The sequence below is a fragment of the Echeneis naucrates genome, chromosome 7 (assembly GCF_900963305.1).
Source record: "Echeneis naucrates chromosome 7, fEcheNa1.1, whole genome shotgun sequence".
In the NCBI taxonomy this organism is placed as follows: domain Eukaryota; kingdom Metazoa; phylum Chordata; class Actinopteri; order Carangiformes; family Echeneidae; genus Echeneis; species Echeneis naucrates.
The window spans coordinates 9205906-9227324 of record NC_042517.1 but is presented as its reverse complement, the minus strand read 5'-3'; the positions used below and the strand labels follow the sequence as shown (position 1 = coordinate 9227324).

The 21419-nt window shown below is 40.6% G+C and overlaps 3 protein-coding genes across 3 annotated transcripts; 2 read left to right on the top strand and 1 right to left on the bottom strand.

Annotated features, from left to right (window-relative positions):
• The first annotated feature begins 1403 nt into the window (after nt 1–1403).
• LOC115046515 (neurexophilin-2-like) lies at nt 1404–6402 on the top strand. Its single transcript, XM_029506946.1, has 2 exons — nt 1404–1610; nt 5234–6402. Exons 1-2 carry the CDS (start codon nt 1524–1526, stop codon nt 6077–6079), a joined length of 933 nt encoding a protein of 310 aa, XP_029362806.1. The 5' UTR covers nt 1404–1523; the 3' UTR covers nt 6080–6402.
• Nucleotides 6403–7693: 1291 nt separating this feature from the next.
• LOC115046866 (serine hydroxymethyltransferase, mitochondrial-like) lies at nt 7694–14125 on the top strand. Its single transcript, XM_029507503.1, has 11 exons — nt 7694–7921; nt 9568–9647; nt 10448–10648; nt 11326–11407; nt 11556–11678; nt 11987–12126; nt 12303–12465; nt 12655–12754; nt 13146–13301; nt 13665–13772; nt 13998–14125. Exons 1-11 carry the CDS (start codon nt 7694–7696, stop codon nt 14123–14125), a joined length of 1509 nt encoding a protein of 502 aa, XP_029363363.1.
• Nucleotides 14126–17261: 3136 nt separating this feature from the next.
• On the bottom strand, nt 17262–21419 carry ndufa4l2a (NDUFA4 mitochondrial complex associated like 2a). The gene is made up of 4 exons (XM_029506670.1): nt 21263–21419; nt 18748–18833; nt 17971–18031; nt 17262–17862 (listed from the first exon to the last, which is right to left on the bottom strand). Exons 1-4 carry the CDS (start codon nt 21305–21307, stop codon nt 17806–17808), a joined length of 249 nt encoding a protein of 82 aa, XP_029362530.1. The 5' UTR covers nt 21308–21419; the 3' UTR covers nt 17262–17805.

Genomic DNA, 21419 nt, shown 5'->3' with positions numbered 1-21419 from the left:
CCGAATATTCCCCCTTTCTTCTGAGAGCTATTGTGTGTCTCTCAAGTGAGATGTGACTGTGAAAATATTTCCACTTGCATTAAATTAGTTCTGTTTTACACCACGTTTACTCCCAACCGCAACTGCGCATGCGCAACCAGAGCTTGTACAGTACTTGTGTAAACCCCCCCCCAGAGTCCGGACACGGACATGGTGGGACTGAGACTTAACAAACAGAAAGTCTGTGTTTTTCGAATCCGTACTCATACTTTGTCACAGCATTTATCAACTTAATAACGAGCTCTTCTCCCACTTGAGCTGACTTTTCTTTTTCACCCGGACATTTGAACGTGCAGACCGGACTCCCACTAATTTAGGGAGTTATTGGCCTGGTGTGGTCTCGGCCCATTGCGTGATTATCGATTATCTCGTTTGCCACATGGACCCGAAGCCATTTGTGCAAAAAAAAAATGCTGCCTATAGGTTTTAAATAGGTCTCTTATTATTGCTGTTGTCATTATTATTGTTATTGTTAGAATGGGGTCGAGTGTGTGAAGGTGATCGGTCACATGGTATTTACCTTTCCTTGGAGAATTAGAAACACTTAAACCTGCACTAAGTATTCAGCTTTACAAGCTGCGGGTCTCTGATGTGACCTAAAACAGGACAAACAGTGAGGAGGAACAGATCTGTCTGTGGGAAAAGGCTGTGATATTTCCCACAACAACAAAACAACAACAACAACCAGCCAAACAAACAAAAAAACCTCATTTTGTTTGTTTGTTTGCGGAAAAATATTCGGAGAATCTATGACATCAACTGTTCCTGCACACATTATTTACATGTGATACATTCAACCACACACACACACACACACACACACACACACACACACACACACACACACACACACACACTAAGCCTCGTTGGGGCCACAGTTCCTTTTGGCCAGATGCTCATTATGTTTCTTTATGTCACACAACCGGTGTGTTATTCGGTGTGAAATTCCGCTGATGGGCTGAGGTGGTGGGAGAATCTCAGCAGAGTTGTCAGTGATTTTTGCATTTTCAGGAGAGAGCCCCTGTCATTTTGTCAGCTTCCCCGTGGCTGAAGTATGCGGGGACAGCGGGGCGAGCTGTCAAACTGTGCCCGCCTGAGAGCGCCTTTCCCCGGGTTGATGAGTCATAATAAGTGCCGGCCAGGTGGTGAAAATGAGCAGGGAGGCAAGTTAGGAGTGTGTGTGTGTGTGTGTGTGTATGTATGTATGTGTGGGTGTGTGTGTGTGTATGTGTGTGTGTGTGTCTATTGAAGGGTAGAGAGGGGAAGAAAATATGATGGAGAGAGAGAGAGAGAGAGGGAGAGAGAGGGAGGGAGCAGGAGCGCTGAGCTGAGTGCTCACATTAGATCCTGGGGATTGTTGAGTCTCTCACTGCGGAATGTCTCCTCCACTTTTGAAGTGAGTGAAGGCTTTAACTCCGTGTAAAGCACCAATTTACTTGTGGCGGGCAGTTTGTCTCTCAGACAGTCCGACTCTCCCTCTCTGGATGGAGAGACGCTGCTGCTGCTGCTGCAAGATGAAGGCGCTGTGTTTGAACTTTGCCATCACCTGTCTGTGGCTTCTCCCCTCAGCGGTGAGTAGGACCAGCTCCTGTTCGCACAAACTGTTGGAGGGAGCGTTTCCTTTTCCTCCTCGCGATTGCTCATCTTTCCTGTTGTCAAAGAATTCATCTGAAATTCCCAAGTGTTTTGCTTCTGCTATGGTTCATCATATTGCAGCACTGTTGCACAATCAAGCATAGTTCTTGGTTTTTTTTGTTTTTTTTTTTTTTAGGAAGGATGATTTGATTCATTGTGTGAAGTTACAGCATATGGTACAAGACCATTTTGACTGCAAAGCAAATCTTACAAATTACTCAGAAGTAGAAGGTGATCAAAAGTCCAATGAGAGCAAAGAAGTGCATTGACCTACCTCATTGAATTCCTGTTTTGTTTTTTTCTGTTGCCATACACATCCTCAGATGGCCGTTGGAAAGTTTGCCAGGTGATGATTTATTGAATGGAATGAAATCGGTGCTGGACTCAGAATTCAATGGTTGTATCTGATGATCTTAAAGGGTGTTGAGGCTCAGTCAAAGGTGACCCTTCTAACAGATGAAAATGAAAAATGAAGCCAGACAATTCTCAGAATTTTAATTTGTCCAGTCTTGTAGTCTGAAAATTTTCTTTCTCACATAATAGTCATTTCATCTGCTTCTCTGGCTTTGATTTAACTTTCCTAACTGTGCTGCATGAGCAGCTGATTACAACACCGACTTCAGCTTTAACACAGGAGCTGTCAGGTAAAACCTCAAAGGAAGATAAATTTATACTTTATTACCAAAACCAAATGATTGCTCAGACTCTGCCAGTTTGAAGAAGTTTTATTCCCCTCAGGCTCTAGAAACATTGTGACTTTTTTATTTTATTTTATTTTGTTGAGTCTGGGAAAACCGACGCATAAGTGTCTTTTTAGCCAATGGCAAAATGTTCTCTCTGTCCCCAAAAATGCAATTACAGCGCTCAGTTTTTTCCTCCGCAGGTATTTTTGAACAGGTGTCGTGCTGCTCGCTTCACACTCCGCCACTGTTGTTCAGTTGCAGTCACTATGCTGGCATCTTGACACAGAGCCAATGACACACTGTCACACGGTGAGCTCCAATTAGGCTGGCTGAGAGCAGCACACAGTTGGAGATTTAGGCTCGGTAACAATAGGCACAGCTGGAGCTCACTTGGTTACAGGGGAAGGCAGAGATTGGCACACAGGGTTGGCGTGGTTAGGGGTGATGTGAGTCTCACCCGTTGGGGAGAAATAATGATATTATGGGCGCTGTTGATTCAGGAATCTGGGAGTGAATAACCCTCAACCTCCATCTGGCTTCAACATATTTGAATAAACTAGAAATAAAGTCTTAAAAACAACAAGTGCACAGGCGTTTGGTTTATTTATTAATTTATTTTCAAAATTTCTGTCGGTTCTCTGGAGACTCAAAAACCTCCCTAAAACCCAAGGTGTTTTTAGGGAGACAGGAAATAGTCTGACCTCTGGATTCATCTGACAAAGTTAGTTCATCCCATTAGTTTCCATCCTTGACTCTGTTATTCTCATCAAACTTTCGTGTCTATATATCCATCATGTTCCATAAAAACAGATCACAGTGCTGAAAGACAACTCTGGAGTGAATCTGAAAAATCTGCCACATAAACATCTTCACTAATGTCTGACGATTTATTGGGATTCGAAACAGCAGGTGGCTGCCTGGTTTATGAGAAGCCTCTTTGAACACACACTTAATTCTTTCATATTGTCTATGTTCCTAAATGACAACTCTTTACCTGATGTCCATCATTGCGCGAGCAAATTAAAACCAAACTATAACTACAGTGCTCACCACTTTGAAAAAAAAAAAAGGTTCCAAAGTATGCTGCATATTTTGTATTTAAAGAAAGTAAGTGATTCGTTCAGATTTTGACATTGTAAGAGTTAGCTTCATATGATGTTTTACACAAAACATAAGAGACAGTAACAGGATGGAGGGAAAGTGAGTGGAGTGGAAATGCAACAAAGCGGGGGATGCAAATAAAACATGAACTGCTGCTCGTATGAAATAATAACCTGACAAAGTGAATCCAAGTGAAGGTGTGATACATTATTAATTTCAAGTATATAATCCAAACCAATTTAAGAATGGAAACTAGGATATTCAAGGGGATGACAGGAGGAGAAATGGAATTTTTTAGAGAAGAAGCACAGTAAGGAACAGATGCTGCCAACGGTCTTTACCCTTTTCATTACCTAAAGTGTTATTGATCCTCTGCATTATTTTGAGCAGGGAACTGTGTGCTCACTGTGTCCCTGTCTCGTCAAGGAGTGGTGATTAAAAAGCACGAATATTCAGTTCAGTCAAGGTCACAGTGAGAAGACGAGTTAGAGTTTTAACAAGCTGACCAGAGGATGAGGGAGGACAGCCAAATTAAAATGTCTTATGTGAATGTTCCTTCCTGTAGTCCTTGCTCGAAGCGACTGACCTACAGTATTGATCACAGTCAATTGCAAGATGTTCCAATTCAGAGGATCTGACAGGTCATAATTATTTTTAATTGATTATCTGTTGCTTTGTATTGTAGGTGATATGAAACTGTCCTTCATCTGCGGTCATCTGCGTGGTCTATAGATTTCTCTATCCAATCTATCCTTCCACTTTTTATGGAATGGAGCTAACATTGATATAAGGGAAACCATCTATGATGAGTATTAAGTGATGTAGATACAGGTAGTGTTGTTCTCTAAGTTCCAGTTTTGCCAGAGAAAGAATTTTCTTTTTTTTTTTTTTCGCCTTTAAACCTCAGCTGACCGCCTATGAGATGAGTGCGTCACATTCAGCGTTACAGCCTTTCACCAAAAATGTTTGTTTTTGTTTCCTGCTGGGCTGCAGTAGAGGGACAGTAGCTGTCATAAACACAGATTTTTATATTCAAGACGAAAAAAGAGACTCGGATTGCTGAAGCATCAATCGCAGAATAAAAGTGTCAACCTATGGAAAACGTCAACACCATAGATGAGTTTATCACTTGTATGGTTTGGCATCTGTAGTATGCTTTTATTAAAAAGACAGGTTCTTACAAGGCCAGATGTTAACAGTCATATATTTGTAGTGTTGTGGTGCAAAAACTGATTTTTTTTTTTCTTTTGTTAATTCAGTTACAGCCATGAAAATGAAGTCAAGCCAAGACAAACCAACCTGCACTTTCCCTTTTATTCTGTCTTTTTAAGGATCAGCTCACTCTAGAAATATATTTATTCACACAACATGAATTGTATAGGGCCATGCAAAGAGTTTTCACTGAAAGAGATTTCACTAACTGAGAGAAATGTCGCTTTCATTTGATGTATTTGCTGCATAGATAAATCAGCAGCAGTGTCCCTGTTACTCTGGATAATCCACATTTTGACATGGAAACCAACCTGCACTCTCTAAAAACTGCTCTCGCTGAGGTCACTTGATTATCTAGTGTAACATCATTGGAGGAATTAAAGCGTAATATGACCGGTAAATGTCATTATTGTTAGTGCATTTGTCACTTCTGTGAATATTGCAAACATGTTTACAGTTTTTAATGGATGGCAAGAAAATTTGTAGACACAGGCATCACAAAACCTGGAAAGGTTAAACAGAAGCCAATTACATAGAGTTCACTGAAGCTTTGCTCTTTACAGATCCAGGAAACAGCTAAGCCCCTGGACTTCCAGGACCAACAAGGGCAGGTGGAGGAGGGAGGAGGGGGAGACGTTGTGGGAGCTGCTCTGAAGGTTAAACATATCTCCAAAGATTTGCAGATCATCTCCACCAAACACAAAACTCCTGCTTATGGCTCACTCGGCCCATATGGCTGGCCGCAGAACTTCTCCCAAGCCCTGGATCAGTATGTGTACCGGCCTCCTCCCAAATCCAAACCACCTGCTAAACCATCCTCCAAAGCTAAGAAGATCCTGGGCTGGGGCGACTTTTACTTCAATGTGAAAACAGTGAAGTTCAGTCTCCTGGTGACGGGGAAAATCGTGGACCACATCAATGGGACGTTTAGCGTGTACTTTCGCCATAACTCCTCCCGTCTGGGAAACATATCTGTCAGCATCGTCCCGCCCTCTAAAGCTGTAGGATGGGAAGCTTTGGATCCTCCACCAACCCACAGCGCCCACGTTAAAAACTCAGTCCTGGTTCCGGATGGGACGTCTCAGTTCCAGGGCCCCCCTCCGGCCACCAGCTCCACCCTTTACGACCAGCCGAAACAGCAGCAGGACATGATGATGGTGACAGAACTTAACTGTCGGATTGAGTACCAGAGAACCAACAGGTCCAAGAAGACCAAACCCTGCATGTATGACCCAGGGCAGACCTGCTACTCTGAAAACACCCAGTCCCAGGCAGCCTGGATCTGTGCCAAACCCTTCAAGGTTATATGCATCTTCATCGCCTTCACTGGCACCGATTACAGGCTGGTGCAGAAAATTTGTCCGGACCACAACTTTCAGACAGAGCAGAACCAGCAGCACTTCGGGTGACAGATGCTGCGTGGCTGAAACTGAGACACCTTGCAAATGACTTTTCCAAGATCCTTTAAAGTCATGAGTTCCGTTTTTTTCAAAATGGGTTTGAGATTGACTGTTTTTATATGCTGCTGAAAGCAACTTTTCAACATGTCAGCGCCTGCAGTTTGACCCAAAATGTGTAATAAAGTGTTGATGGCGGCACATGTTGATGATGAGTTTTAAAACGTGAGCTTTGTGTTGTCTAAAACTGCGCTCGGTCAGTGACTTGATTCTTGATATCACTTTGTATGTAGTGCTCTGTGTTTTTTCCTTTCTCGATATGTATTATTATATGTGAAGACTTGAACTGGTTTTTCACAATTTGAAAGATGTGATTTCTTGACTGATTAATAAAAATGAATACATGATTAGGGACAGAATCATCTGTAGTTTTGGAGGCACAAACTGACTTCAAGATGCTCATCTACTGCACGGTAGCAATGACTGATTGGGCATTTTCTTCTCTAAAAGCATGATGGTTTTCAGTTGTAGTCACTTTTATCAGTGAAACAGAGTAAACATGTCCTTGGCCCTCGTCCAGAACTGATTTTACTTTCAACCTTTGCACTAAGGAGTTTTTCTGTTTTCCCAGCCCACTGCTGTCACAGACATGCTTTCTTTGACAATACAGCAAACATTTCGGGTAAGTGCATATCTTTAACAATGTATTTCCTTCAGAATAAGAAAAAAAAAAATCAATCTAGGTGCATTGAAGGTGAATTTGTCTTGCTCCAATGAGCAGTTATGATTAAACCGCTTATTTCTAAAACGTTAGGTCATTCTCGTCCTCCCAAGTCACCTTCACAGTGGACGAAATGCCTGGTTCGGCAGAACAGTTGCGTTAGTGTCATCTCGTTTATTTGATACTCAGGTTGTCTAAAGAGTAAAGAGCATCACTATTTTCCCCACAGTGTGTTTTTCTTCCTGTACAGTCAAAAATTGACTCTGCAGTTTACACAAGACTTAATGTGGTCAAGGCTTAGAAAACATAATGAACACGAAAGATGAAAGGTTGCTTCAATATATTTTTATGCTTGAGCGGTAATCTGTGTATTAGGCCAAATTAGCACATAGTTATGCAACTATCATGCAGCTGCATGCTGCCTTTTACAAACAAGGCCCTGATAACTAAGTCACTGCGTGTCTGGACGGCCCACATTACACTTTTCATGTTCAAGGTTTTTCCATAACCGCACTGCTGAATAACACATTTGGTTGTTCACTTCCTTTCATTTAATGGATTGTTTAGAACATCAAAAGGCCCATTATTCTAACCCCCCAGTTTCTAAACTCTTGGTGCAATGTATTCTGTGATGAAAGTGTTTTTTCAGAGGCTTACTTTCCATGAGGTTTTCAAAAGACACCAAAGGAGCAATCTTGGACAACAACAACAAAACAGAATCCCTAAGAAACTTCTTAACACTGCACAGCTTATAGCACAATGGAGAGTTGAATCAGACCCTGTGAGATCCTTTATAAGCTATGTGTAGCAGAGCAATCTCTCCTGGCTCTTTATATTATTTGCAGTGGCAGAGAATATGATCTTATTATGGAACCATTTAAGAAGAAAAACTTTCGTTGCTGACTATGAAGGTTCTTGTGTCTGTATCCACGCTGCAGCCCTTCCTCTCTAGGGTTTCAGGATGTTTGAGTCGAGATCACCAGATCGCTGTGGAGCTGAGCAGGCGAAGCCTCAGCAGCGCCAGCGGGTGGACAGGACAGGAAAGCCTGGCCCAGGATGATCCAGAGATGTGGGATCTCCTCAGGCAAGAGAAAGACAGGCAGTGTCGGGGATTGGAGCTCATTGCATCAGAGGTGAGACCCCAGTTAAACCAAACTGATCACCTCAGATCTATTGATCAGAGTACCACGGACGCTTAAGCACATTTTTTGATATGGACAAGAAAAGCGACTATAATTAATATTGGAAAATCAATCCAAATTTTCTTTTTTTTTTGCTTGTTTGTTTGTTTGCTAATTAAAAACAACAAAGAGCTACTTATTAACAAATGGCACTGAACACTGCACACACAGTAACTGCATAGAGACAAAAAATAAAAATGTGTCTAACCTGACGTTCAACATATTATCAGCACATTTTTTATTCTTTTTTTTTTACCTTCTTCTGCCATTAAGATTGTTTGTGTATGAGTTGTACCTAAATATACATTCAGGAAGAAAACCTGCAAAAATACAGCAATACAATAACATAAAATATTAAAAAAAAAAAAAAAAAAAAAAAAAAAAAAAATCAGTTGTCAACTGGTGGAAATTGATCACTATCAGTGCAATAATAACAACAAACGAGCTCTTGAACTGCAAAATAGTGAGTTTGTAAGGTGGACTCCATTATAGGGATGTGTTTGGTTTTAAGGGTGTTTTGTTGAATTTCTTATTTTCTACCTTCAGCTCAAAGAGATGCTACTGATTGTGGTTTGCACTTTTCAGCAGAGAGTCATTAAAGGTGTTGCATTTGAGACAGAAAAACAGTTTAAACTGCAGAGGATCCTGCCTCAGCTATGTGACGACAAGACGCCAGAGTTGTCGTTTCTGGAGTGAAACAGTTCTTCAGAGGATTCACTGAGCTTTTCTTTGCGTTTCCCCCCTTACAAGTCACTGATTTCATCTTGTGGAAGCTGTGGGTGAAACGAGGGGGCTTTCATTCTTTTGTTCTCAGGCAATTATGAATCCAGAGCACTATCAGTCACAATGATAGCTCCCAAATTTTCATCTTCTTGGGCATGTGCTGTCAGTCAGTTGCCACTGCAGGTCGAATCCCAGTAGAGAGCCCTTGTATCATGGATGTGTTTTAGTTGTGGTGAGATGGCATTTTGAAATGTCATAGAGAGAGTTTTATGTCACACTGGGGACTGGTTTTAAATCCCACTGGAATGATTGAGGGATCTCTGAACAGTGACAGGTTTAGTTTAATAACTAGGCAGAGAGAGAGAGAGGAAATATGTGCAGAAGTGAGAGTGGGAGGGTAAAAAAAAAGGAGAAAAATTTATTTACATTAATTTCCGGCTCCGTCTCTCCTCAGACTCTTCGAGTGACTTGCTGCTGTGCTGAACCACACAGGGATCCAGTATTAGTTAGATTCCTCTGTATTCATCTCTTAATTTGACAAGAGTAGCTCTAATTTTTGAATATTTTTAGATAAGCTCATTTTGCAGCTTCCAGAGAAGATGGTGGCACATCCTTTGTAAGATTTATTGGACAAATATAACTGATTTGAATCACTGTGATTATCTTTCCCTGACTCTGAAACTTTTCAGTCCTTATAATTGGTATTTGCATGAGAGTGTGGTTGTGGTGCAGCTGGGCCTTGGTGAAAAAGAGCAGGGGTGTTCAGGCAAATAAAGGTTATATTTGGATGGTGACAGTTTTCTGAAAATATAAGCATGATAAAAAATGCAAAGTGCAGCTCTGGATCTTGACACTCAGCTTGTTTGTTCTGTCAGAACTTCTGCAGCCGAGCAGCACTTGAAGCCCAGGGCTCATGTCTGAACAACAAATACTCTGAGGGATACCCGGGCCAAAGGTAACTACGCTTATTATGCACTTATCAACTTACACAGTGCGTGTGATTTAAGGTTGTGACTATCGTTGAGGGATTTTTCAGAAGACTTCTGAAAGCCACAGAATTTCAAATGGGAACAAAATATTGTTCATTTTAAACACAGACTAAAATGCACATTACACAAGTTATCATGAAAAGATGAGATCACACAAGATTTAATACATTAATATATACAATACAAAATTATATACGATGCAAACTGATACAGAGATGTGACGTGATAGGAAAGGACCAAAAATGATGCCGCAATGGAGCACAACCTATAACGATGTGAGAGAATACAATGAATGGGAGGTGAACTAAAGAATAATCAGCCTGGTTTGATTAATATTGATATAAAAATGTTTTAAGCCTTAAAGCAACTATCAATCTACCATTTATGAGCAGAAAGAGGATAATGTCATCATTAATAATTTTGAATTACTATTTCAGCATTTGGGCAGCACGGCGGCATAGTGATTACTGCTGTGGCCCCACAACAAGAAGTCTGCAGGTTCGGTTCCCGGCCTGGGGCCTTTCTGTGCAGAGTATGCATGTTCTCCATGTGCCTGTGTGGGTTTCCTCCCACCGTCCAAAGACATTTATTGGTGACTCTAAATTGTCCGCAGGTCTCTGTGTGTTGGCCCTGTGATGGACTGGCGACCTGTCCAGGGTGAGCTGGGATTTGCTCCAGCGTCCCCCGCCACGGACAAGCAGTAGAAGATGAAGGAATTTCAGCATTAAACCTCTCATTTTTAATGGATGCCTCTTGACTGTTTCAGGTACTATGGTGGTGCAGAGATTGTAGACCAGATTGAGCTGCTGTGCCAGAAACGGGCGCTGACCACCTTTGGTCTGGACCCAGATTTGTGGGGTGTAAACGTTCAGCCTTACTCTGGCTCCCCTGCTAACTTTGCAGCCTACACATCAGTGCTGCAGCCTCATGACCGTATCATGGGCCTGGATCTGCCTGATGGAGGACAGTAAGTGAGCACTTCACTCTCATAGGCCCCTGAATACTGTCCTGTTATGGATCCTCTAGAGTGTTGTTTGTTTAGCAAATGATAATGGTACTTTTTTTTTTTTTTTACAGGTAATACAAATAGCTCCATAATTGACATTATACATTAAAAGATGAACATAAAGTATAATGTAATGTAATGTAACCATTACATTGGTAATGATAATGTGATCACATGTCGTCATCTGAAGCAGTTATTTGGATTTTTCATTATTAAAGTTGTAATTAGTTAGAAATGGTTTGAGATTTTGGTTGTGTGGCTTGGACTTTTTCCCACATGAAGCTCGACGCTGTCTGGGGACTTAACATCAAGAGGCATTAATGTAAATGACAAAATGTTAGTCACAGAGTCTGGAAATGTCACATTATACCACTCTGTTTGAAATAAAGACATTTTAAATGCTTTAGCTGTAGCAGATAAACTTTGGGAAACGGAACCAATCCATTTTTGTCCAAACATTAACATGCATCTTATACTAGACAGTAAGATAAGGAAGATCTGCTCTCTCATGAACACACGGGTTCACGCACAGTCACTAAAGAGCTGTAGATGAGAAGAAGGTTAGAAATGACTGGACTTCCAAGGTGCTCGCTGCCTGTTATGAATGATGGGTTTTTTTCTGATACGCAACATTTCAGCCTTACCCACGGCTATATGACAGATGCCAAGAGAATTTCAGCCACATCCATCTACTTTGAATCGATGCCATACAAGCTGGATGTGAGTAACAATGGTTTCTTTGAATTTTTGGAGATAGACATAAAGATTTGAGTCAAACTTGGTGTGACTCTTAGAGAAAAAAGATATCAGAATATAAAATGTTTTCTGTGACTCTTTCCTCTATCACTCTGCACTTGTGTCATCTCAGCCCAAAACCGGCCTGATAGACTATGACCAGCTAGAGAGGACAGCCCGACTCTTCAGACCCAGACTCATCATAGCAGGGACCAGTGCCTACGCTCGCCTCATCAACTATGCCCGCATCAAGGAGGTACTTTGTACATTCACCATCTTGTTTTCTGAGCAGCAGTGGTAGAAGCCGTTAGAATATAAGGACAATGGAATTAGGAAACAAAAAAAGAATCATAGTCGGTAAATACAATGAAATAATATTTCTGTTTGACTGAACATGGACTCTCTTCAGGTACTCCAGCTTCCTCCTGCAGTCTGAACTCATGCAAGTTTGGGTCAGTTGTTGACCCTAAGTCGCTTGTGGGAAATGGTGCTATAAATATTGGATGGATGGATAAACACTGGGATGATTTCCTTTACTTAGTTTTCCGACTGTGTGTCTTTAAGCTGTGTGTGGAGCTGAATGCTTACCTGCTGGCAGACATGGCTCATATCAGCGGTCTGGTGGCAGCAGCTGCTGTCCCCTCTCCTTTCCCACATGCTGACCTCGTCACCTCCACTACCCATAAGTCCCTGCGTGGCTCAAGGTGAGGACCTCCATGCAGCTTCTGATGCCTTTCTGCCACTGGTCAGGTTATTAAAATAACGTAGCCCATGAAGTATATATAGCATGGGGAAAAAAATACAATTTACTCACTTAATGATACAGTACTGTTTGTCTCAGGCTGAGTAAATCTGGCTTGTTATTCTCTCTGCGGTGCAGGGCTGGTCTGATCTTCTACAGGAAAGGTGTGCGGTCTGTGGATAAGAAAGGTCGGCAGGTGACCTATGACCTCCAGGATAGGGTAAACTTTGCCGTGTTCCCTTCACTACAGGGAGGACCTCACAATCACGCCATTGCTGGTGTAGCCGTTGCCCTTAAACAGGTCCAGACATTTTTTTTTTGTTTGTTTACTTTATTCAATAATATCCTAATCAAAAATCACACAAGAGAGAAAACCCCCATGGCAGAATATTTTAAACTTCATCTCTGTTTCACTTTGAAATAACTTGTGTCCTGTCATCTGGAGTGTCTTCATACGAGCTCTTCTAACAAATCATTTCTGCCTCTGCAGGCATCAACTCCTATGTTCAAACAGTACATTGCTCAGGTGCTGCTGAATGCCAAGGCCATGGCTAATGCACTGCTGAAGAAAGGCTACATGCTGGTGTCAGGTACAAAGGCAACTGTTTCCAAGGATATTCATTTTTAGATGCATGAAACACATATTCATATTTGCACTTATCTTTCTCTGTGTAATTAGATTTTAAAGTAAATTAACTTCTCTCCCTCTCCAAAGTGCCTTTTTCAGTCACTTTTGGATAACTTCTTTATTCATTCCAGGCTTATTTATATTCTGTTCTACGAGAATGGAAAAGTTCATTTAACCTTCACTTGACAGTTGAATTGAAGAAAAAACAATATTAAGAGGGACTCTTAAAAAAGTGATAACTTAATGTTTGGAGTGGAAATAAATGGAAATTTAGCTGACAACCAGACAAATTCCCCCTAAGCTCATAGAATTTTATTTGATCCTTATCCTTATGTTTTTTTATTTCCTTTTAGGCGGAACTGATAATCACCTGGTCTTGGTTGACCTTCGACCCCGGGGAATGGATGGAGCTCGGGCTGAGAGGGTTCTGGAGCTGGTGTCCATCACTGCCAACAAAAACACCTGCCCAGGAGACAAGAGTGCCCTCACTCCAGGAGGACTTAGGCTCGGTAGTCAAATAAAAATAGAAAAGCTTGTGTAGGATGTGCTGGTAAATGGTTTATTCCCGGTGAAGAGCGGCAGGAGGGTGGAGGGTGTTTGGGCAGAAGCTGTCAACCAGTCAGTCTTCCTACCTGCATGATATTGGCTTTTTTCTTCTCTGTCTGTCTCTCTTTTTGTGATGTGTCTCTTTTTGCTTTTATGTGTCTACTTTTTCGTCTGTGTGCATCAGTCGGTCAGTCAGTCTGTCAGTGTATCTTACTCTTCTTCAGTCTTAATCCCTTTATCACGTTTATGAACAGTCATGGAACTAACGTGTTCATGTGGTTCCTCTAATTCATTCTTCTATTTTACCTGCTGCCACTTTTGTGCAGGAACTCCAGCTCTGACCTCCCGACAGTTCACAGAGGTGGACTTTGAGAAGGTTGTGGATTTTATTGATGAAGGGATTACCATTGCATTGGATGTGAAGAAAAAGACTGGTGAGAATGGAAAAAATGTCTTTGTTTTTTCTGAACTTGCGCTTCCTGCAGTCAGAATGGTGGCGTTATACATATTGGGCCTTAATGATTTATGACCCAGAACAAATTAACACTTGTTAATTAATAAAAAAAAATGAAGGTCACCTGATGATGTGAATGTTAAGTAAAAGGTTTTTAAGCGCATGTTGGGAGCAGTTTAACAATACTGTACTTATTTCCTGACAGGAAACCTTGCCAGCTTCAAGTCCTTCCTTCTGGAAGACCCGGAGACTGTGTCCCGCATCTCAGACCTCCGCCAGCGGGTGGAGCTCTTCTCCAGGTCCTTCCCAATGCCAGGTTTCACTGACCACTGAGGACACCTCAGACAAACAGTTTTACCATCAGAGTCAGAATCAGAATCAGATTTTATTGCCAGGTATGTGTAAACATACTAGGAATTCGACTCTGTTGTTTCAGTCTTGGACATGTTAAGGGACAAACAAAAGAAAAATATATAAATGTATTTGCATACATACATACATTGAGTTCACTTCATGAACCTGCTGGATCCTTGGATGCAATGGGAGCACTTCCATATGAACTCCTGACAGAATATTTGCCCAATAACATGGAGAGTATTGTTTCATGCAAATGTATCCAAGCCTGGTAAATAATAACACCAGCAATCAACCTTTCTAAAATGTTGAGAGGTTGAGAAATGAGAGATGTTTTATTATTATATAATGCTGAGTTAACTGATCAAGGAGTCACGTAGTTTTACACATTTATTATTTTCTGATGGTTGTAAAAATAATGACCTCCAATGAGCTGGTGTGTAATAAGTAAAACAATCGTGCATACTGCCCATACTGAAGTTAAACAGAAAAATAAACCGGAAAAAAAGTGGCACAAAGTTAGGCCCTAACCCTAACCCTAACCTGGTTCTGTCTCCCCCATGATATTAATGCAACTTTTTTGAGGCAGGTTGCCTCCAGGTTTTGGTAGCTGGCACACTAAGGCCAGAGTTACACAGATAACTCCTTTATTGGCAGACCATGGAGTCGGCCCAATTTCTTATGTTTTATTCAGAGCATGACAAATTAGATTAATCGGAATTTGCAATCTATGCACACGTTTGGAAACCCAGACAACCACCCCACACACACACTTAAACACAGTATGATGGACCAGAAGGGTTTTTAGGTATTTAGCTTTTTGTCACTAAGCTCTTTCTAGAGTCCTTATAAACAACAGGCTGGGCCCAAGGCCCTGGGAAACTCTGCAGCTGTGTTAGGAGCTGAACACACCTACAAAACCACAAGTCTAACCCTAACTTCAGGCCCTTTATTTGTAGAATGTGTTATAGTCAACTCTTCATTCTTCACTTAAATTTGCTCTTTTAAGTGATTTGTGTTTGTACAATGTATATATAGTAAGTAATAAACACTCAGTGCTAAATCTTTGTATGTTTGTTGACTTTTCCAGTATTGCATAAGCTCTCTCTATGGGCTTTCTATGCTGTGGAGAGATTCAGAAGATGTATGTTTACATTTGAAGGAGGGGGAAGACTCTTTAGATCAAACAAACAGTGCTAAACTGCTGGCATTTCCTCTGGTCATTTCCTCTCACTGTCAACTTCAATCAACGGTGCAGGAGAAAAAAAATAACAGCTGATCTCTTGACAGAGAAAGAGATCAGACAAGAAGATAGTTAGAACCAAAGATTTTAACTTCTTTTCACAAATACCCAAATCTTTGGGTGTGACCAACAATGGCCATCTTCACTCTGCTGTCTGCAGGTTTCTACTTAAAGGAACTGATGTTTATGGTACGGTATGGTCTTTTTATGTCACAACACTTCCCCAAATTACGTAAAATAAATATACACAGATAATTCATTATATACATGAGAAGATGAGAACATTATGTAAGTTAGAGTTGAGAATGAGAGTTCTCTGTCCTCATGAATCCTTCATATCTTCTTATCTTACATTTGTGTTTAGTTCAATGCATCCTATCCATATTTCTCAAACAGCCACATCTTTCTCTCTCCAGAAAGAAATGAAACCATTTTCTAATAATTTATTTTGATGTGTTAGTTTCTTGTTTTTCTAAGGGTAACTTTTCCTCTGAGACACTAAGTACATTATGAGCAGCACCAAACAACCTATGAAACATGAAGTGCTGCTGCTGATGATTATTTATTTATTTCATAAAAGAACTGAATGGATTTTTGCTGTGTGATACTTCTTTTTGGCTAGCTCTTTTTAAAATCTGCCTTTTGTAATTTTTCCCTGGATCGCCTTAGTTTCTGCCAGAGGAATGTATTCCCTCCATGGAGAGTGGCCAGCTGAATCACAGGCCAGAGGTCAGGCAAGCTCTCAGCTCTGTCGTCAAAAAACACACAAAAACACACGTATACGTAGACATGCAGCATCACAACACAAACAACAACTCATCCGCTTCATCCCTGTGTCTGTTTCTCATGACCCGACAACAGCTTTGACGCATGTGTGTCTGCATGTGTGTGTGTGTGTGTGTGTGTGTGTGTGTGTGTGTGTGTGTGTGTGTAAATTTTAAGGTCTTTAGATATCCTTTGGGGAAATCATTAGATCCTGTATGCTCCATCGTACTAGGTCACTAGATCTCCCTTTATTATCACAACGATCCCTGTAGTGTTAAAAAGGAGGCATCATTTGATCCTTGTTGTTTTTATCCTCCCTTTATATCCCATCCTTTAGAAGTAGGAGGTAATAGAGCAGGACAGAAGGATAGGACAGCCAGTTTATTTAACAGGACCGAGGTAATTGCTTTGGAAATTAACAGTATGAATCTCTAAAGAATGAAGCAAAATTAGAAGAAGCAGAGTTGAATATGAAGCCAACTTTTCTCTAGAGTCGAGATTTCTAGATTTCTCTCAGTTGTTTGTGAGTGAATCTTAACTCATTTGCAACATCTTTCTTCCTTATAAAACTTTTTAAAAAGCGAGGAAATGTTAAGTCAAAGAAAACCTGTCTGCACCCGATTCACCTCATCAGTGTCTTTCATTCACGTCCCATATGCACTGTATGTGCTTGTTTCTGCTGCATGGAGAGACAGCAGTGCTTGGATGAGGGCTGGTGTGTGTGTGTGTGTGTGTGTTTGCTCAGGTTGTTCACAGTGTGCTCTGCTGTCACACATCAACGCCATGCAGGGGGACTGTTCAACATCCTGCCACTGCTGTCCTTGATCAGAGACACGCACACACACAGGACTGCTGTCACACACACATACACACCACTCACTGTGCTTGCAGAAGCACCACCAGGCTGTAAAGTGACAGCTGCACTGCCAACAGATGGATCTGTTCCATCAGACTTACTGATTATGTATTTTTATCTTCGAATATGGAAAAAGATCTGTATCTGAGTCACTTCCATGAAGAAAATCACCTGTGTGTGTGTGTGTGTGTGTGTGTGTGTGGAGGTGGGGGGGGGGGGGTAGACAAGAGAGCATTTCCTAGCATGAAGCAGACATTTTATTTATTTTATTGATAGTGTGATGAAGACACACATGCAGTTTAGTCTCATGGACTTAATTTTCAATGTGATGCAGGAGGCCTGTGTGATTTTATTATCAGTTGGTACAGTTTCTTAAAGTTTAACTGGAAGCTACAGAAAAATCGTAGATCAGAAATGGAGATGTACTTCTTACAAACAGTATACTGCCAGATGCCTGGATCACGTTAATTCCTTCAAATTTCAAAAACACAACAGAGAGGTTAATGAAATTATTCAGTTTGCTAAAATACCTTTCAATCCCACCAAACTCCTTATCACATATGATCAAAATACACCAGGAAAGTCCAGACAAAGTGAACAAATGCATTCTCGTGTCCCCTGTATATATATATGGTAGAATGCAACGCAATCAACTGGCCATCATGGTCACAGAGTCACCAACTTACTGCCAGCGACGGCATCCTGATCTAGGATCCTTTCCACCTCCATCTGCAAGAAGGAGGGCAGGGGGATGAATCAGACCCTACATCAGGATTTTCTATCCTTTTTCCAAATTTAAAAGTCGGGTCCCTCCTTCTTGAGTTTTTCGTAGTCTGTGGTGATGGCCACAAGCTGAGGAAGAAGAAGAAGAAGAAGAAGAAGAGGAGGAGGGTCAAATTCGGCAAAGGCATAATGATGATAATGTCCTTAATGTCATTTACTTCACATGTGTTTTATTACCTTGTACTGATATGTTGGGTCCAGCTCATTCCACGGTTCAGGGTTATTGGTTTTGTTCCAGCTAAACACACAGGATTAGACCGTACATAAATAAAGCTTTCATTCCTGACCTACTGCACCCACTGAACTGATACGCTTTTATTGTTTTATAACACACAGAATACATTTTAAAAACTGAAGTTTGATGAAAAGAAGAATAAACAAAAGTATTTCAAACGTATGTGTTTCAAGCCCACCATACCACCGCCATGACACTCTTTTTAGTCTTTCATCAAGTGTGTAAACAACAGCTGTAAATAGATGATGAAAGACCTGCACGGAGATGGGAGATGGGACAGAGCACCACCCTGTGAGCTCTTGTTAAAAGTACGTATGTGTGTCTGCTGCTATTGGGGTATCATTAAAAGCAGAACAACAGTTTGGATGTCAGCAGGAGGAGAGGACTTCCCGGTATGCGACAGCTCGAGGGAGAAATGAAAAGCATGGGATGCCTCGCTGTCAGTAGCACACATAAAACAAAGCCCCGTTTAATTAGAGTGTAAAAAGGTTCATCTGCTCTCCACGTATCTCATTAAAAATGTTAACAAATTTTCATTTCAAGGTGATATTAGAGCTTTCCGAGGAAGAATTAGTCTGACATGGTCATCTCCTTGTGAAAGCAGGTTTCTTAAACAGAAAAAAAAAAAAAAAGACAGCTATTATCAAGCTAATTAACAGATTTCAGGTGCACAGTCAGGTACTGGATGTAAAAACATGTCATCGTTTGAAGGTACTTACACAACATAGGGTGCTCTGGCCAGACGAAACAGATACAGACATGCCCCGCTCATTCCCAAACAGATGAAGAAGAACTGGGGGATGAGCTGAAACCAGAGAGAGAGCTGTAAGGTTAAAGTTCAATCTGTCACGCTGGTTTTCACCTTTTGATTAATTGATCATTTCTGAATATACACATTCAAGTACTGACCGATGTACAGATACTATTTGGAGCTGAGTTGACGTCTCACAGAGAAGCTAAACAGTGAGAGGCAGAGACGCCTCAGTGCATAAATGACATATGGCCAAATGATGGAGACAGACAACTGTGATTCACGGACACAGCTGGAAACAAAGTTAAATTATAAGTTAGCAAAGAATTTAAGCTTTGATCTGTGTGTTGGCAGCGAATGTACTGTAGATGCTTCATCAAAAAATGTAAAACTGAAAATTTTATGCATTGAACACATTCAATCTCTGAAAAATGTCAAATCGTACTTTCTTCCTGTCAAATGCTTGTGATTTAAGTATATGCTAATATTCCCTTCACACCACATCATTTACTTTCACCTAATTCAACAAACTGGCAGAACTGCTAATTTGAGGTTACCATGAGATAACAGAAATATGTACAAACAAGTGAGGTACAGTTTGACAACATGAATGGAGATTGATTTGAAAAGAAAAAAAAAAAAAGTTTCCATAGCAGAGGGGACGGTTCACTGGGACACAATGAATGCTGATATAAATATTTACATACTCTTGTAATTGCTTCAGATTAATTTAAGATAATATCAATTGTGAAATTATTAAATAGTATGAAATACTGTTATTGTTTATTGATTCTATTGGTCATTTCCTAGCTGGTTTAAGCAAAACACACCAACCATGCTGTTAATGGGAATTTCCTCAAATGTGAGTAAACAGGATCATTATCTGTTACAACAGATTGGGTTCAGTGAATGCTACTTCCCGATTTAGCAGAATTCATTTATTTTATTTTTTCCCCTCATTCACATTTTCCATTTCAAATTAGGGTACTTTTAGTTTGCATACAAAGAATGATAACGATGCCAATACATTTGCCCCTTTCTGTGTGTGTTGCTTTTGTTTAAAGTAACTACAGCGCTGTACTTCCTGTGGCAGACTGATGAATTTTACTCTCAGGTGAAGATTTACAGCCATTTAAGGCCTGTCCTTAATTCTGTCTGTCTCTGTCTGCGAACTCTCCCCTGACTGACTCACAGTCTGCTGGCGCTACCTTAGTGTCATCAGCACAGTCTCCTCCTATCTTCATCTCTGTCTGTCTTTCTGTTTGTCTCACTGACTCTTAAACTTCCTACTTGTCTGTCTTTCTGTCTCCATCTGATAACTGCTGTGACTTGATGGAGGTTTGTTGAAACTCAGGGATTTGCTCTGTGCAGTTTATATGTGTCTCTCTGTCTGTCCGGATGATAGACCATCTCAAGGAGCTCTGTTAGAGTCTCATTTCCTCGTGGAGTTTCTCTCTCTCTCTGTGTTTCTGTCTCCTGGGAAGCTGATGACAAGAAGCAAAAACTCTGTCACTCTGCTCTCTGACAGCTGAGCCAGCTGATAAAAAAAGAACTTAAATAATCCCATCCCCTGTAGGGATAACTCTCATTTTTAAATTTGGTTTATCACAACCAGTGCTCAGATTTTTGTCAGTTTAAATTCAGGAGGTTTTTAACAGCAATGGGAGTGTTTTTAAAGTCTTAAGCCTCTTTTCAGTTTGACTTGATTTCAAATGAGACACTCAAGCAACTTAACCTATTCAATCAGACTTAGAATAACATGAGATTAGCAAAGTCTGATTTACATTGAGTCTCTTGGTTTGACTAATTCATTTAACATAAAAATATAAAACCTTCTCATATAGACTAACAGCAGCTATCAGGTTTGTTCTACTGTATCATCAAATGGCCAGAACTACACCAAATCCTAAGTTTAACAACATTTTACAGTATAGTACATTTTATTATACTCTCTAATTATAGGGGTCAAATTGAACCATCCGCTACCAAAGCCTGAATTTGAATTTGAAGGGCTTTACCAAAGCAGGTAATATAAACACATATAAACAACAGATGCATAGATCCAGTGTAAGCCCAAACAGGAGGGAAAAAAATGGTAGAAGAACCTTGAGTTACCTGAACTGAATTTATAATTGCTGTTAATGACGCACTTCTGCTGTATGATGTAAATTGACAATAAATAGATGAAGCCAAAAAGATGTTTTTTAATCTACCTACCTTTAAACTCGCTATTACACACACACACAGAAACTGGACAAATGTTAAGTGCATCTAATGCAGTACATCTGGCTTTGGCTCATTTTCATGCTAATGAGAGATTTCTGCTCAGTTTTTGGAATCCTATTTTCAGAAATAAATATCAGGAAATTGGGGGACTCAAGATATGTTGTTTTGCTCCTACTCAAATTTCCTCTTCATGCAAAAAAATGAAAGAAATCTTATGTCAAAATATGAAAGGAACAGCAACTAAAAAGATTACTTACGCCAGGATGCCTCTTAGCGTGCTCTACAGCTGTTCGAAATATCATTGCTGCCGGTTTATAAAAAATGTAGGAACAAATTGTTCAAAGTCAATAATTCAGGCCCTTGTTATCAACAACCACAAGCTTTGCACAGCCGTACACAGAATAGGATTAGGAC